This window comes from Lutra lutra, chromosome 2, assembly GCF_902655055.1.
Source record: "Lutra lutra chromosome 2, mLutLut1.2, whole genome shotgun sequence".
Taxonomy (NCBI): Eukaryota; Metazoa; Chordata; class Mammalia; order Carnivora; family Mustelidae; genus Lutra; species Lutra lutra.
Genome location: NC_062279.1, coordinates 181569777 through 181587598, shown reverse-complemented (window position 1 = coordinate 181587598; position 17822 = coordinate 181569777). Strand labels below are relative to the sequence as shown.

The window sequence follows — 17822 nt, the reverse complement described above, 5'->3', positions numbered from 1 at the left end:
AAAAAAAGAAAAGAAAAGAAAGGACAAAGAAAAAAGAAAAAAAAATCAGATCTCCATTTGGTAGGAATCATCTTTAATTTCACAGTACCCCTGGTTCATTTTGGGGGAAATATCCTCACCAGTTGTGAACTCCACTTTCTTGGATACCATCTTGTAGTCGACAATTGAAAACTGAGGAAGCTCAATTTTATTAACTCCTGTTACTGCTCCCTCTCCTCCATTCCAGTAAAACTCAATGTCATCAGTGGTATAGCCATCTGAAACCAAGAAATATAGCATAGTTAAACAGAGCTCCTTTGGTCTAGAAATTCATTTTGAAGACAGTTTGGGAGCTGGAGAGGAAATCCCCAGCAAGTGGTGGTGAGACGACAATGCTTTCTATCTAGATGGCATATATGTCTCACAATGAGCACTATTCCTGACGGGCTGGTTGTGTCTGTGGTGATAAGATGGATGTATCCAACTTTACTGGACATAAACTCTGTGATCATTCAGTAATATCTGTTATCACTGCTCCATAGTTATTTCCTTTGCATCTACTAATGGGAATTCTTTGGTTAGATAACAGGATAGCTAGGGGTGCCTGGGGGTAGCTCAGTTGGTTAAATGCCTGACTCTTGATTTTGGCTCAGGTCATGATCTCAGTGTCAGGATAGAATGCCACATTTGGCCCCACACTGAGTGGGGCGTCTGTTTGGGATTCTTTCCCTCTGCCCCTCCGCTGCTTACACACATTCTCCCTCTCTCTAAGGTAAATAAAAAAAAAAAAAGGATAATTGGATTCTAGTACCTTGAGCATAGATTTTTATTATGCATCATATAACAATAATAAGTAATAATCATTGAGCACATATTTATTAAAAGGGAAACAGGAAGGATAAAAGGATGAAGTATAATGGAAGACCAAATTTATATGTACTTATTATATGATCAAGACATTTAAGATTTTTATTTATTTATTTATTTATTTATTTGACAGACAGAGATTACAAGTAGGCAGAGAGGCAGGCAGAGGGAGAGAGAGGAGAAAGCAGGCTCCCTGCTGAGCAGAGAGCCCGATGCGGGGCTCGATCCCAGGACTCTGGGATCATGACCTGAGCCGAAGGCAGAGGCTTTAACCCACTGAGCCACCCAGGAGCCCCTATGATCAAGACATTTAAAAAAAGAAATACACATTTCTTTTAGAAAATTAGGTAAACTTCCATTCATGTATTTTTATTATATCTAATATATAGGGGATAAATTAAGAACTACATGAATTTTTTTCACTAAATTTTAAAAATCAAAATATAGTTCATATACAATAATACATTAGCTTAGGGTGATCAGTAATTCTATACATTATGATTTTTCACTGTAACAAGTGTAGAAAAACTATGAATTCTTTTTTTTTTTTTTTAAAGATGGGAGAGGTAGTTTTTTTTTTTAAATTTATTTGACAGACAGATTACAAGTAGGCAGAGAGGCAGGCAGAGAGAGACAGGAGGAGGAGGCAGACTCCCTGCTGAGCAGAGAGCCCGATGCGGGACTCGATCCCAGGACCCTGAGATCATGACCTGAGCCGAAGGCAGAGGCTTTAACCACTGAGCCACCCAGGCGCCCAAAACTATGAATTCTTGATAGTAACTTTATAGCTTAATATTTATGAAGGTGAGCTTTTCTTAATTTAAGAGGAATGTGTAGAGGATTATAGATTGCATTAGAAAGGTCTAGCCTTTCCACTTCTACTCCCACTTGCTAGGAGTTTAGCTTGGTTGTGGTCATATAAAAGACTAACTTGTATAAAAACAATGTATGGGGGTGCCTGGGTGGCTCAGTGGGTTAAGGCTTCTTCTTTCAGCTCAGGTCATGATCCCAGAGTCCTGGGATGGAGTCTCACATCGGGCTCTCTGCTCAGCAGGGAGCCTGCTTCTCTGGCCCCTGCTCTGCTTGTCCCTCTGCCTACTTGTGATCTCTGTCAAATAAATAAATAAAATCTTAAAAAAAATAAAAGCAATGTATGGATATATTTAAAAATCTAAAAGTCATTTAAGGCATATGGAAGGGTATATTTGTTTCTTTCTATTTGGTAGAGACAAAGAAGATAGTCCTAAGTGCACTTTCTATTTATATTCACCTCAAATAAAAAAGCATCAAATCTTTTTTTCCATTAGAATTACTAGGGTTTGTGTTTCAAAGATAACCATATAATGTAGTGAACATTATGCTGACCTACTTTTGATTAAAGTCAGTAATGTATTTTTAAAGAGATTTTAAAAAACCCAATATATCTAAAATTTAGAAGTGCAGTGCCAAGTGCCAAAGGATCACCATTAACATAACACTGCAAGAATGTAAAAAACTTTAAGCTTTGGGTTTTTTTTTTTTTTGAAGGGAAATAAACTTGTCTTAACTTTATTACTTTAAAATTCCCTAACTTGTCTTCAAAAAGCTCTTTTTTGAATTCTTATTCCTTAACTCATTGAACGCACAACTCTTTTACTTTTGTTACTTTTGCCACTCTATGGAGGTTATTATTTACTGTAGTATGTTTCAATATATCTTGTTTTATTTCTTTTTAAGCCATTTCTTTCTAGGTCCAAGAACTTGCCTTTTCTTGAAATGGCAATCTTCCAAGTGCAGACACAGAAATAGATGATATTTACTTTTAACTGTAATTCCTGGTGTCAGAGAGGCTGCGAGACCTTCTTTACCTGCTGGTTTAGAATGATCTACATCTTATTGGCATATTGACTTAATGGTATATTGGGGATTTGTACCAAATTCAGGTATGGGTCTATAAAACTGTGATTCTTTTTTTTTTTTTTTAAGATCTTATTTATTTGACAGAGAGAGAGAGACAGAGAGAGGGAACACAAGCAGAGGGAGTGAGAGAGGGGGAAGCAGTCTCCCTGCTCAGCAGGTCCCAGGACCCTGGGATCATGACCTGAGGCAAAGGCAGGCACTTAACCACTGAGCCACCCAGGTGCCCCTATAAAATTGTGATTCTTTTGAGATTATTTTATTATTATTTTGAGAATCTGATAAAAACTTCTCAACTCAAGAGACTGAGAAGACAAGCCACAGACTGGGTGAAAAATATTTGTAAAAGACACATCCGATAAAGGACTGCTATCCAAAATACACAAAGAGCACTTAAAACTAAACAATAAGAAAACAAGCAACCTGATTAGAAAATGGGCCAGACACCTCACCAAAGAAAATACACAAATGGAAAACAAGCATATGAAAAGATGCTCAATATTATATATTTTCAGGGAAATGGAAATCAAAACAATAGTAGTAAGATACCACTACACATCTATAGGAATAGATTAAAGTCTGGAATACTAACACCACCAAATACTGGTGAGGATGTGACACAATGGGTACTCACATTCATTGCTGGTGGGAATTAAAATTATAGAGCCACTATGGAAGACAGTTTTGCGGTTTCTTGAAAAACTAAACATCCTTTTACCATGTGATCAAGTAATCAGTTGTACTCCATAGTGATTACCCAAAGGAGATGAAAACTTTTAATCATACAAAAACCTGCATGCATATGTTTAGAGAAGCTTTATTCATAATTGCACAAACTCAGAAGCAACCAAAACATCTGTCTTTTTGTAGGTGAATGGATAAATAAACTGTGGTACCTTTAGATAATTGACTATTATGTAGCAAAAAGAAATGGGCTGTCAAGCCAGGGAAACACATGGAGAAAACTTACATGCATATTACTAAGTTAAAGAAGCCAGTCTGAAAAGGCCACATCCTGTGTGATTCTAACTATGTGACATTTAAGAAAAGACAAAACTATGGAGACAATAAAAAGATCAGTGATTGACAGGGGTTGGGGGTGTGGAGGGATGAATAGGCAGAGCATAGAGGACTTTAGGACAATGAAAATACCGTGTATGATACTATAATGGTGGATACATGTCATTATACATTTGTCCAAATCCACAGAATGCTCAACACCAAGAAGGAATTCTATGGTAAACTATGGACTTGGGGTGATTATGATGTGTCCATGTAGGTTCATCAGTTGTAACTAGTGCACCAGTCAGGCAGAGGATGTTGATAATGGGGAAGCTGTGTAGGGGCAGGAGCAGGGGCAGGGCTATATGGGACATCTCTGTATCTTCCTCTTAATTTTGCTGTGAAAATAAAATTGCTCTAAGAAAAGTAAATTCTTTTAAAAAAACTTTTCCCAAAACTGCACAAAAACATGCACATACATATGTGTAGATAGATAAATACATAAATAAATATAATTTGATGGTAATTTCAGAGGATCATGGATCCCCCTGGATCCCATTTACAGGTTTGTTTTATTTATTTATTCATTTGTTTATTTATTTATTGTGGTTTATTTATTTACTTTTTCAATGTTTCAGAATTCATTGTTCATGCACCACACCCAGTGCTTCATGCATGTGCCCTCCTAAATACCCACCACCAGGCTCACCCAACCCCCCCTTCAAAACCTTCAGTTTACTTCTCAGAGTCCATAGTCTCTTCATGGTTCGTCTCCCTCTCTGATTTCTCCCTTCTCCTCTCCAGCTCCCAATGTCCTCCATGTTATTCCTTAAGCTCCACTAGTAAGTGAAACCATATGATAATTGACTCTCTCTGCTTGACTTATTTCACTCAGCATAATCTCCTCCAGTCTCGTCCATGTTGATACATTTACAGGTTTTAGAATGAGAACCTCCTCTTTGAAGGAAAATGGCTAGTGGCAATATGACAGCTTAAATTCAACCCCACTGGTCTCCCTTCCACTTCTAATTCAAAGTCCTGCATATAGTAGGATCTGGGGAATGTGAGATTAAGTTAGAAAGCTGAGTATAAGGGCTCTTTGGGCCTACTAAGTAAAAGGTACTAACATCTGTGTGACTGGAAGAATTGTTTTTTCAGTCCTTTAAGGAGAGGTGTGAGAGTTAAAAAGGTAGGCTGTCTCAGAGAAAGAGATCACCTCCTGATGTATTAGCAGGAGAATGACAACTTACCAGGAGCTCACCATACTTTCCCCCTAGAATATTGTTTCTATTTATGGTTCTCTGGCAGCTGGGCCCAAACCCCAAGTTGTATGTAGGAAAAAACAACAATGCCTATAATGGAATCTGATATTCCTATAGAAGAAAAACAAGCAGAACAACCAAAGTAGATGGCCCCTAGTGAAAAGAACTGTTGGAGGAAGTAGACAATAGTCTGAACTCTTCATTTCCCACCTTACTAGAAATATAGGAACACTTAAGAAAATATATGATTAAGTATATTTGATTAGAGCACAAAAACTTTCCTTGTACTAAAACCCATAGATTTTAATAAAAGACGTTTGAGATAATTGAGAAGATGGTTACGGGTGAGGCCAGATTAATGTCTTAGAAGACAGTTTGAGAGAAATATCTCAAAAGAGAACAAAATTATAGAGTTTTATAAAGTATGAAGAAAGCATAATGTCTTTGAAGGACTCATCTAGGAGATCTCATATATAAACAGTATATTCTTGAAAGAAGAAGAGGAGCCATATAAATAAAAAGAAGACACAAATTCTCTTCAGATCATAGAATAAAGTAGTTTACAAACTGAAGGGTTCAGTTTGTAATTGTAATTGTGATATTATTCCTGAACTCCAAGAGTAAAAGAATAATCTTAGAATTTTCCACATAGGAAGTACAAGGTATTTTCAAAGGAAAACATATTGGGCTTCTTATATGGAAAAGAAAAGCTTATGGGATAACATCTATAGAACATCTAGAGTATAGATAGGCAAAAAGGACAGCAAATCTGAGATCAAAGAGTCCCATTCCCTGCCAAAATACAATATACAATATACAAAGATCATGGAACATATCACTCAGGGACTTGTTTGAGGAAACTATTCTACAGAAAAATCTGAGTAAATAAATGAATCAGGATGGATAAATAACACATAATAAGAGAAGTCACCTTGGAAACAGGGGAATTGTAAAGAATCATAAGTCCACTTTGGTTAAGTCTGTGCAAACAAATTAGAAAGTCTGAATGAAATGGATACTCCTCTTGTGAGAAAAGCATTTGCTAAAGTCCAAATCTGAGATAGAAGATCAAAATAGCTTGATTTCATTTCCTACAAACAAGCAAACCCCCACTAGACTCAAATATTTAAGAATTTATAATTCTATTACTACTTAAATAGTTCCAAAGTAATGCCTGAGAATGAATACTTCCAAATTATTTTCATAAAGTAAGTAGAGCACATTATTGAACAAAATCCAGCAGTACATTAAAAAAAACAAAGCACAACTAGTGGCATTTATTCTAAGAGTGCAAAATGTTCAATATTAGAAAATTCCAGTAATATACTCATTATAACAGATTTAGAGAGAAGAAAGTATATGATTATTTACACAGGTGCCAAAAGGGCATTTGACAAAATATAATAGCCATTTAATCTTTTAAAAAAATAACAACACTCAGTAAGTATGAATAGATGGATACCTCCTTACCTAGTAAGATCTATCTCAGTCTCTATCTCAGTCTCAAAGCCAGCATCGTGTTTATTGCAGAAACACTAGAATATTTCCATAGAGTTACAGGATAAGAGTGTCCACTACCAACACTCTTATCTATTTATTTAAATTTTATTTTTTCAGTTTTATTTTCCAAGATTCATTGTTTATATACCACACCCAGTGCTCCATGCAATCCGTGCCCTCCTTAATACCCACCAGGGCTCTTATTTAACAGTGCTCTGTAAATACTAACCAACGCATTAAGCAAGAGAAAGAGAATTCAAGTGTAAAGTTGTAAAGCAACTGGTTAAACTATCAATATTTGCAAATTATACAATTGTATGCTCAGTAAACCCTAAAGAATTAACTGAATAACTATTATAAATAATAGGATTTTGTATGGTAATAGGGTACAAAATTACTATATAGAATTGGGTAGCTTATAGGTATGAAAACAATAATTTATAATATATAGCATATTATAATATAAAGTAGAAGAAAAGACTCATTTAAAAATAGAGACAAAATATCTAGTAATAAACTGAAAAATATGCAAGGTATATGCAACATTTAAAACAATCTTTCAGGGCACAAAAGAAACCTTAAACAAATAAAGAGGCATTTCATGTTTTTGAATAGAAAGATTCAACATCATAAGTTCATTTACAATTTAATGTGATTACCTATAACAATAGGGTTTTTGTTTTGGAAACTGAACAAAATGATTCTAACGTTAAAATAAACAAATCAGACATTCCAAGAAAACTCTAAAAAATAAAAGAGATAAAGGACACCTAGTCCTATTGGTGTAAAAGGTACTAAAAACCTTCAAATTTGATAATAGTATTATTCTAATGCTGGTAAAGACAGAGAGATCAATGGGCCACAGTTGGAAATTCAAAACCAGAGTCAAAGGAACAGAGGAATTTCGTATATGGTAGAATTGGCACCTTGAAAAATTGGGAAAAGGATAGTTTCATAAATTCATAAATCATGTGGAAAAAACAGGGGAGCTACTGGAAAAAATTAGTTTGAACTTGTGTTTCCTTCCATGCATTGTTATTATTATTATTTTAAATTTAATTTTATTTTTTCAGTGTTCCAAGATTCATTGTTTATGCACCATACCCAGTGCTCCATTGCAATACGTGCCCTCCTTAATACCCACCACCAGGTTCACCCATCCTGCTCCCTTCCGAAACCCTCAGTTTGTTTCTCAGAGTCCACAGTCTCTCAGGGTTCCTCTCCCCCTCAGATTTCCCCAATTCACTTTTCCTTTCAACTTCAAATTAATTGTAGTTTTATCTAGAAAATAAAACCATATATGTATTAGAAGAAAACAAGGGAGAATTCTTTTATAATCCTGGCATTGAGGAGGTTTTTTTTAACTGTATTACAACAATCAGAAGACACAAAAAATGACAGTTTTGTCCACATTATAAAAAGAAGGCATGGCAAGACCCCATAAACAACATCAAAAATGAATAATAAACAAAAAGTAATTGCAGTGGGGGTGCTTGGATGGATCGTTAAGCATTTGCCTTTGGCTCAGGTCATGATCCCCTGCTTCTGGGTCCTCTTCAGAGGGGATCCTGCTTCTCTCTCTCCCTCTGCCCCTCCCACACTCGTATTCCCTCTCTCATTCAGCTCTCTCTCTCAAATAAAAAAATAAAATCTTTAAAAAAATAATTGTAGTGCATATTGCAAATAGGTGCTACATTTCTTAATGTATAGTTTCTACAAACAAACAAAAAAAGAACCAAAAACCCAATACCAAAATGGAAAAAGGATATTAAAAGACAGTTCATTAAAAAGGGAAAAATGGGGGCGCCTGGGTGGCTCAGTCGTTGGGCATCTGCCTTCAGCTCAGGTCATGATCCTGGCGTCCTGGGATCGAGCCCCTCATCGAGCTGCCTACTCAGTGAGGCGCCTGCTTCTCCCTCTTCCACTCCCTCTTCTTGTGTTCCCTCTCTCTCTCTGTCAAGTGAATAAATAAAATCTTAAAAAAAAGGGAAAAATGCCCAATCTCAACCATAATAAGACAGATACAGATTAAAACTAAGATTATATATCGAAGCACATTTCTTTGCCTGACAGTTTGACAAAAATCCATAAATTGATAACACATTGCATTGCTGAGCATGTGGAGAAGCAAATACTGTCATATATTGCTGGTAATATATATGTAATTGGGTAAAACACATGTAGAATGCAGTTTGGCTTCTCTATCACAGATATACATGTATGTATCTTTGACTCAGAAATTCCTATTCTAGAAATCTATCCCAATGATTGAATTGCCTAATTGTGAAGAGTGTGTGTACAAAATTATTCATCATAGCACTGTCTTTTTTCAAGATTTTATTTATTTATTTGACACAGAGAGAGAGAGAGCACAAGCAGTGGGGAGGGGCAGGGGGAGAGGGAGAAGCAGGCTCCCTGCTGAGCAAGAAGCCCACTGCTGGGCTTGATCACAGGGTCCTGGGATCTTGACCTGAGCCAAATTCAGATGCTTAACTGACTGAGCCACCGAGGCGCACCTATAACACTGTTTCTAATAATGAAATATTTGAAACAATATAAATGCCCCCTAATAGGAGTAATGGTCTAAATTATGGTATGTTAATGTACTGTGTTGTAAAGTGGAAAAAAGAATGAGGAAGTTCCTACGTATAATATGAAAAGCTCTCCAAAACTACCTTTAATGAAAGCAACAACAACGACAACAACAACAACAACAACAACAACAACCCTAAGTTCAGGTATAACATGTTAACACATGTGTGAAAAATACGGGAAAAGCTAAAATATAGTTAAATATACTAGTATATGTCTAAACAAACTCTGAAGGGTCAGATGACAGACTAATACTGATGATTTCCTTTGGGGGCACTAAGTAGAGGGGTGCTAGGGATGGGAGGGCAATTTTCACTATATTTATCTTACTATTTTTTGATTTTTGAATCGTGTATGTTAAAAAAGCAAAATGTGAAGTTAAAAAAAAAGGACATGGAGAAGATCTACAATGGGGTTTATTTGAGAAAATTTTACTGGCAGAGATGTAGTAGAGTGCAAATTTCCCCCAATTCTCCTTATCCTTCAGCTTAGGCTTCTCAGGGATAGACTGGGTGCACTGTAGCCAAGATTCCATCAGAGAGGAGCCCGGCCTTGTAATACTTTACTTCCTACAGGATGGCTAAACATTTGTATCTGACTAGGGGACTGTGACAATGGAAGGTCCTGGTGGAGGAAGTGGCCTGGTCGTACAGGCATAGCCTTCGGAACTCAGCAGTTGGGATCAGCCTGTGTTCTCTCAGGTTAACTGAGATCTGCTGAGTCTGCTGTCTGCCAGGAAGGAGGAAATGAGATTCCAGGATCATCCGGACCTGTCTCTCTTCAGGGCCGTAAAAGTGCCTTCTATCATCACAGAATCAGATCAGTTAAAATTTCACAATGCCCCTGAGATGCAAACAAACCGATGGGCTTGGAAGAAGGAGAAGTACTGATGTTATGCCTGGGAAACATTTCTCCCATACATCTTTGTTATGGGATGAAAAATGTCTCAGCAGCATCCATTCAGGAAGGTGGTATGAGAAGTAAGCTTTTTCAAAATGATAGATGGACTCAAAATACATACAATTTAGTTAAAAAAAATTCTTTAAAGAAGCCAAGACAATATACCCCAAGTTTAAAGCTCTCTTTTTGTCTGACTTGATCCGAGTGTGGGGTTTAGACTAGCATATCTCATACCCTTTGCTCACCTTTATATGGGGCCAGAGTGATTTTCATTCAGAAAGGTTCTTGTTAGGCTTCTTACATTTCCCAAAGAGATACTGTCCTGTTCTGAGCTAGACTACACATGATTATACTTCTAGTTGGCAACATAGAATATTTGAACTCTAAGTATTTGTTAGGGAGGAAGTTCTTAAACCTAGTATTTAGAGACTCTCTTGAAGAGACACACTATTTATAGTTCAAAGCCTGAACACAAACCCTTGGCCTTGTCCCAGTTTGGGGATGGATTCATCTACAGCTTTTGACCTCATTAAGCCTCCATCATTACTCTGTGGCCCTGGGTGGTCAGTTTCTAGTAGGAGTAAAAACAGGACTGATCAGACATAGTTTCTATGTTAGCTTCTGTAGGCTGCTTATCAGAGACACCTGCTTGCTCACTTCCCCTTCCCGAATGCTCTACTGTAAGGTCTTTGCTGACTCTTCTCCCCTGCCACGGACAACTCTGGATTCAAACTCTCATCTTCCTGGATACCCATCAGGACCTCTGATGAAGCACAAATAACAACTACCTCTAAACTGGCAAGGCAAATCAATGGAAACTATATCTAACTTTCCAATATACATATTCTGTGTGTCTACTACGTATCAAGCACTATTCTAGGCATTAGGATATATAGTGGGTCAGACTTGACACTGTTCCTTAGGATCTCGTCGTCTAATAGCAGGATGAGCAAATTTTTGACCTCAGGAGTTAGGGATGGTTTTGCAGAAGATTTGGCCAGACGGGTGGAGCGGGCCTGCCTGCCAGGGGAATAAGATGTAGAGTGAATAAGATGTGGAGGGAATAACATAACACTAGCATGATGTCAGTGGGAAACTGTGATTTACTTCATAAAATTTACTCAATAAGCAACTCAATTCTGGCAGGAAAACTGAAATTTAAAGGGCAAAGTTAAATATATACAAACATTATAAAATCTTCAAAGATTCCAGTATGCAAAGGTAAAAGTGGGATGAGAAGAGTAAGGTGATTGGTAGCCATGATTGAGTGTAGGAAGACATGTAGGCAGATACCTAAGGCAACTAGTCATAGCTCTTCCTGCTCCCAGTTGACTTTTATCAACCCATCTATGTGTTTGCCTTGAACAAAGCACAAAACCATGTTGAATTTTACTTGACTTATTTGTCTTTCTCCCACCAGGCTCTGAGTTCCTTGAGGGACTGGTTTTCATTTCTTTTTGTACTCCAGTGTCTAGCCTATGTACCAAGTTTCAAGCATATAGTCAGCAGCTAATACAAATTTGTAGACTCTTGAATTCTTGGTTCTTATCATTAGGATTCCCAGCGTTAACTCAGCAACCAGGCACTAACCTGCGCACATGTCTCTATTCATTCAAGGAGTAGATATTTATTGAGTGCTTACTATGTGCCAGGTACTGGAGGTATAGTGCTAAAACTTACAGGGCTTTTGTTCTCTGGGAGCTTGCAAAAATGTCACCTAACATGCTATATATTTCACCCCAGAATTCCTCCTGTGTCAGAGACTGTGTATATTGGCTTTCTTTAGCATGTGTTCTGATCTCCTTCAGCAAAGACAACAACTAACCTTGCAACCAATGGTGTGGATAAGATTTAGGTTACCTGGATTAGATGGAGGTAAGTGATGTCAGAGGTGGTATTTGAGGTATTCATTTTGTTAGCACAGCTCATATAGTAGTATAGATGGCTCGGGAACCAGGAATTCTGGTTTTAGCTTTGGTGGTCCTCAGATCAACAATGGTGGTCGAAGCTACCTGATTATCAGCTTCCTAATTGTGGTGGTGCTGTCCGTACCCTTGGAGGGCCACTTTGCCCTGTGGCTCTGGGAGTCCCTTTCAGTGGCCCAGCCTGACCTAATACTTCAGTCCTTTAATTTTATAAGCCTAGACCTACTACTTTAGTCCTTTAATTTCATAAGTCCTTTAATTTATTTCCTCTATTAAATCTCTTTCTGCTTAAGCTAGCCCACTGGGCTTCTGTTATCTGCAATAGAAACTGGACTGATACATTCTATTTTTCTTCTAGGGAAGAACTATTTGTGTCAGGTTTGGGATTACCAGAGCTTTTCATTAAAACCTCTGTTGTGGCTTTTGCTAACCATTCATTAGGTGTTTCTGTACCTTGCTTTCTATACACCACTGTACTACTGGGTCTGGGCTCCCTGTCCATCTGGTTTCCTGTTAGATGTTGGCCCTTGGAAGAACTGGCTCAAGCTTAAAATATGGAAGGGAAGGGAGGGTTCTGGATTCTGGCTCTAGCAGTGTGATATTGTCACAGGGGCTGGTGATTGGTGCTGGGGCAGTTATCTGGTGATTCCAGATAACTTGGCACTGAGAAAGAGGCTGCCCTCTTTTGGCAACTCCACAGGTATCCAGAAGAGCATCTCTAACAGGATCTCAGCAGATTCAGACTCATGGCCTCCAGCACAGGGGGCATGTGCTGCTTCTATCTTTTGCTAGTTTAGCAATCATTTCTCCTCCCTTTTGCTTTTCCAGCCCTTCCAATTTTTATAACCAATTCTCTCTATTAAATTACCTTTTTGAGAAAACTGGAGTAGTTTCTGCTTTCTTGATGGGATCCTGTCAGTTACATAGTACATCTGAACATGGAAATATTTCATTTGTTTATGTAGCTTTGTGTTTATCTCTGCCATTTGTATCCTCCATCCCTCATTATACATACTTTATGAAAGCAAGGACCTTCTTTTATTCATTTTTTAAAAAATTCCTGATGCCTAGAACAGATTCTGTCTAGTAAGTATCTAATGTATATTTAAAAAAAATGAATTAGTGAATATTGTTTGCAGCTCAGAGATTTAAGTTTGTTGCCCCAACCTGGTAACCTGATATGGGTAACTTGATACGGTAGCATTCTTGAGCTGGACTTACTCCTTGATTAAGATGATTCTGCTCACAGGGGCCTTGCAGATGGATCTAGGCATCAAGGAAATGGGAAAAGCTGCTTGTTAATTTTAGGCTTACTGAGTAATTAGGTGATAAATTACAACCTCAAGCTGTTTTTTGAGTCATAGGATCCTACAGGAGAAATGTAAGCAATAATTAGACCTAAAAGTCTAGAGATAGTCTGTAGCTTAGGGTTGAGAGAAGAGAAGGCAGTGGGTGAGCCAAGATAGCACCTCTCCTTGACTTCCACTTTGGTACCACGCACAACAAAAGAACTGGAATATGGCCATCAACCAATACAGATTTTAATAATATTCAACTGTTTATATGGTCAGTGGCAATGTCCATAAAAAGCCAAACTGTGGAGGAGATATGATGTCCTTTAACAGATGAATGGATGAAGAAGATGTGGTTCACATGAAAGACTGCAGAGTCCAAGAAACAAACTGAGGGTTTTAGAGGGGAGGGGGTTGAGGGGATGGGTGAACCTGGTGGTGGGTCTTTATTTCCAAGTTCACTTGTACTTTAACTAAAACCCATTAGGCTTAATGTTCAAGGCACCGAGATAATTACACATGATTTGGGGGAAAAAGAAAATGCTCACTCCTTTTCAGGAAGAAGTTTGAGGTCTCATGAGAGCAATAATGGCAGCTGGATCCAAAGGAAAGAATAGAGGCCTAGAAATACACTATTATTCAAAGGTTACACAAGAACATTTTGCCACAGAGGGTGAACATCAATTTACTCACATCGAAACAACCTATTTACCAAAGGCTTTCCTTTATGAAGCAGTGACTTCACACAGTGCCTCAAAGCCTGAACACTTAGATACCAAGGATATTGTTTCCTAGCAACAATAAGTACACAGAATCTCTTAAAATTTCCTCTCAGCCTCTGGGGACTTCTTAGTGGTGCAGAATGTACAGATAAAATTAGGTTGATGTCACTGAATAAAGATGCATGGAGCTAGTACAAATGTAGAAGGATTGGGATGTTAGTGTTTCTCTTTATTACTTGAAACACTCTATTTTGGATATATTTTCCAATCTGAAAATAAAAATTACTCCCCACTGTGTTTAACAGACATGAGAGGATGGTCTAAAATTGTACTTACATTGTGTTTAAGATAATATAGATATTTAAGCTTCTAATCCATGAGTGGGTGGGAGGAAATGTATTTCCCTCGTGGAGCAGCTGTAGCCTCACCTCACGTTTCCTGGTGTGGAGCCTGATTGGCTTAGGCCCATTGTTTAAAATATCATCCCCTTTGCTGTGGTGATTGGCTGAAGGTTAGGCAATAATTCAGGTCTAAAAAAATCAGCTTGCAGCAATCCCCTGATCAAATTATTTCTTGGAAATAGGGAGGTGACCCAGATTGGCTCACTTCTAGAGAAATCTGGGGCTTTTGTTCAAAAGTTAGAGGAGAGATCTCTCTCTCTCTTTTAGTTGTCAGCAAATAAGAAATGTTGAGTGGACAGTGGTTGTTCCAGTTATAGGAGCCAATATTTTCCCTTCCTGTATTCATCAGTCTCTACTTGTACTTGGACACAAGTACTTGTACTTGTGTCCGAGATCACACTCATGATCATCACTTCAACTATTATTAGAAAATGACCTATTGAATTAAAGCTAATAGTCTGCCACTCCCCAGTTCTTCCTTCTCCTTCTACGCGAGGGCAGAAATATTAGAGGTTTATCAGTATCTCTGTTCTTGTAGCTGTGTAGATATTTTATATTATAAGGTTGTTAGATATTTGTAATTGTGCATCTCAGCAACAGATAAAGATGCCAAATGGGTGTAATCCTTCCAATGGCTCCAAATCTGTTAAGCATTTATTCTAAAAGCTAATTTGGATTCCTTTCTCACCCACATCTGTACCTCTGTGGTATCCTAAGAAGCAGTAAACAAACTATGGAAGATACATATAGAGATATCTATTGATCTATCTATCAATATCTTTTTTTAAAATTATGTTCAGTTAGCCAACGTATAGTACATCATTATTTTCTGATGTAGTGCTCAATAATTCATCAATTGCGTATAACACCCAGTGCTCATCCCAACATGTGCCCTTCTTAATACCCATCATCCAGTTACTCCATCCCCCATCCACCTCCCCTTTGTAACCTTCAGTTTTTTTTTCCCCCAAGTCCAGAGTCTCTAACTAGATATTTATCCCAAAGATACAGATGTAGTGAACAAAGGGGCACATGCATCTCAATGTTCATAGCAGCAATGTCCATAAAAAGCCAAACTGTGGAGGAGATATGATGTCCTTTAACAGATGAATGGATGAAGAAGATGTGGTTCACATGAAAGACTGCAGAGTCCAAGAAACAAACTGAGGGTTTTAGAGGGGAGGGGGTTGAGGGGATGGGTGAACCTGGTGGTGGGTATTAAGGTGGGCACGCATTGCATGGAGCACTGGGTATTATATGTAAACAATGAATCTTGGAACACTACATCAAAAACTAATGAGGTGTTGTATGGTGACTAACACAACAACAACACCAAAAATGTGGTCCATATATATGATGGAATATGACTCAGCCATCAGAAAGGGTGAATACCCACTATTTGTTTTGACATGGATGGGACTGGAGGGGATTACGCTAAGTGAGATAAGTCAAGCAGAGAAAGACAATTATCATATGGTTTTACTCATACGTGGAACATAAGGAACACCACAGAGGACCGCAGGGGAAGGGAGGGAAAACTGGAGGGGAAGAAATCAGAGAGAGAGACAAACCATGAGAGACTCTGGAAGACATATTTTTAAAGTGTTTCCACAGTATTAAAAGACCTTAAGTACAAATCTGTGCAGCAATCCACTTAATGTTTGACTGCTGTTTGACAAAATACTGTTGGAATGGTCATCCAGTCCCTAGGGATGGCTATCAATTGTTCATTAGGTTGGTAAGTGATCATCAGAAAATATGTCCTTGTAATAAGTAAAAATTCATCTTCCAGGGGAGCATTCACTCCCAAAGTGGGATCTTTGTCTACCCCTTGTGTTAATAGAAGACAAACCCAAAGACTTTTCTCAGTTATAGCACTTCCCATTTTCTGAGGACACCTCTCCTCTCCTGATTGCTTTCAGCCTTTCATTCTCCTGGCTCTGGTCTCTGCTGGGATATCCTATCTATGAAGCTTTACTCTGCTCAGTCATTTCCTGGTTGCTTCTATGTTCCATGAAGTGCAGAGTCCCAAACTGAGAGGGGTCTATATCTACCCTGTCTCTTTTACCTCTCTGAGTTATCTCGCTCCTTTCCTTACTCCCAAGGTTAACCCTGCCCTGGTCATTGAGCCACTCCTGACTGATTTAGGAATTCAGCTGCAGCAGCTTTGGAATTACATGTTGTCCTTCAGATTTGGAATCTTAGAGTCCAGGTATGTTTTCTAGTTCCTTAAGCAGCCCCTAAAAAGCCCCTTTATTTTCAGCCAGATTTAGGACCTGGTGCACTAGGAACAAAGTCAGTTTTCTCAGGATTCTAAATGTTCCTGTCAAACCTTGGCATCTCCTATGTTTGGTCAATATGAAAATTCCCAGAGTGACTTTTCAAGAGTCCTTCTCCTTCATATCTGATTGCTTAATACCACCTAGTCCATTAATCCTTGTATAGAGCAGATCATATCCACTTAAAGACTTTTAGACAGCAGGCACTTTGTTTTTGGAGACACCTTCACACATTAACTACATTAAAATGCATTAACATCCCATATTAAACATACTTTACATGTCACTATAAAAGCACTGGTTTCCTTTTAAGATTATTTATTTATTTATTTGATAGAGAGAGAGAGAGAGAGAGAGAGAGAGGGAACACAAGCAGGGGGAGTGGGAGATGGGGAAGCCTGCTTCCTGAGCAGGGAGCCCGATGTGGGGCTTGATCCCAGGACTCTGGGATCATGACCTGAGCTGAAGGCAGACACTTAATGACTTAGCACTCCCGGTGCCCCAAAAGTATTGGGTTTTAGCTGACTTATTAATGTTCTATTTGTTTTAAGATTGTATTCTGTTGTATATATTTGTTTTGTATATTGTATAATTTGTTTTGTATATATATGTATATATATGTGTGTGTGTTTTATTATATTTAAAGATTGTATTGTATATATCTAAGATTGTAGTTTTCTCTATGTATTTTTGAGCCAATAATTTAAAACCTTTGAGAAACTCACAGCATGTAAGACACTTTGCCTATGGTGCTTGATGGAAAAATGGCTTGGCTATATCCCAGATACGTATAGGGCTTTAGTGCATTGCTTATGATCTCCTTCCAAGGTTTCTTTATTTGGAATATATCCAGTTTGTCTTAAATTGCTCACTGATGGGAATCCTTCTATGATTGTCAGATCTCCTGACCCTAATTGTTTACCTGTCCTGAATTCTAAATTAGCCAGCCACCTGTAATTTCTCAGGATGAAGTTGTCTGGCAGGTGGGACTGCTTGCAATAGCTATATACCCTTGGGTTATCCAGGTGCCATCTCTGAGGCTGAACATCTGTCTGATCCTATTCTGACCTTCTCTACCATTTTCCTGGCCCCATGCTGATGAGATGCTTACATGCTGCATGCCGTGCCTTTCTAACTCATGGTAGTCTCTGTGTGGGTGGCTAACAAGGAGCAGGAATTTTTACATTTTAGTTGCTGGTCTTACT

The 17822-nt window shown here is 38.1% G+C and overlaps 1 protein-coding gene across 1 annotated transcript in view; it reads right to left on the bottom strand.

Annotated features, from left to right (window-relative positions):
* Positions 1-17822, bottom strand: part of GABRB1 (gamma-aminobutyric acid type A receptor subunit beta1) — a 396298-nt gene that overhangs the window by 22290 nt on the left and 356186 nt on the right. The window contains exon 6 of the mRNA XM_047719215.1: positions 120-257. Within this exon, the coding sequence (XP_047575171.1) occupies positions 120-257 (138 nt within the window). The remainder of the gene's footprint in view (positions 1-119; positions 258-17822) is intronic.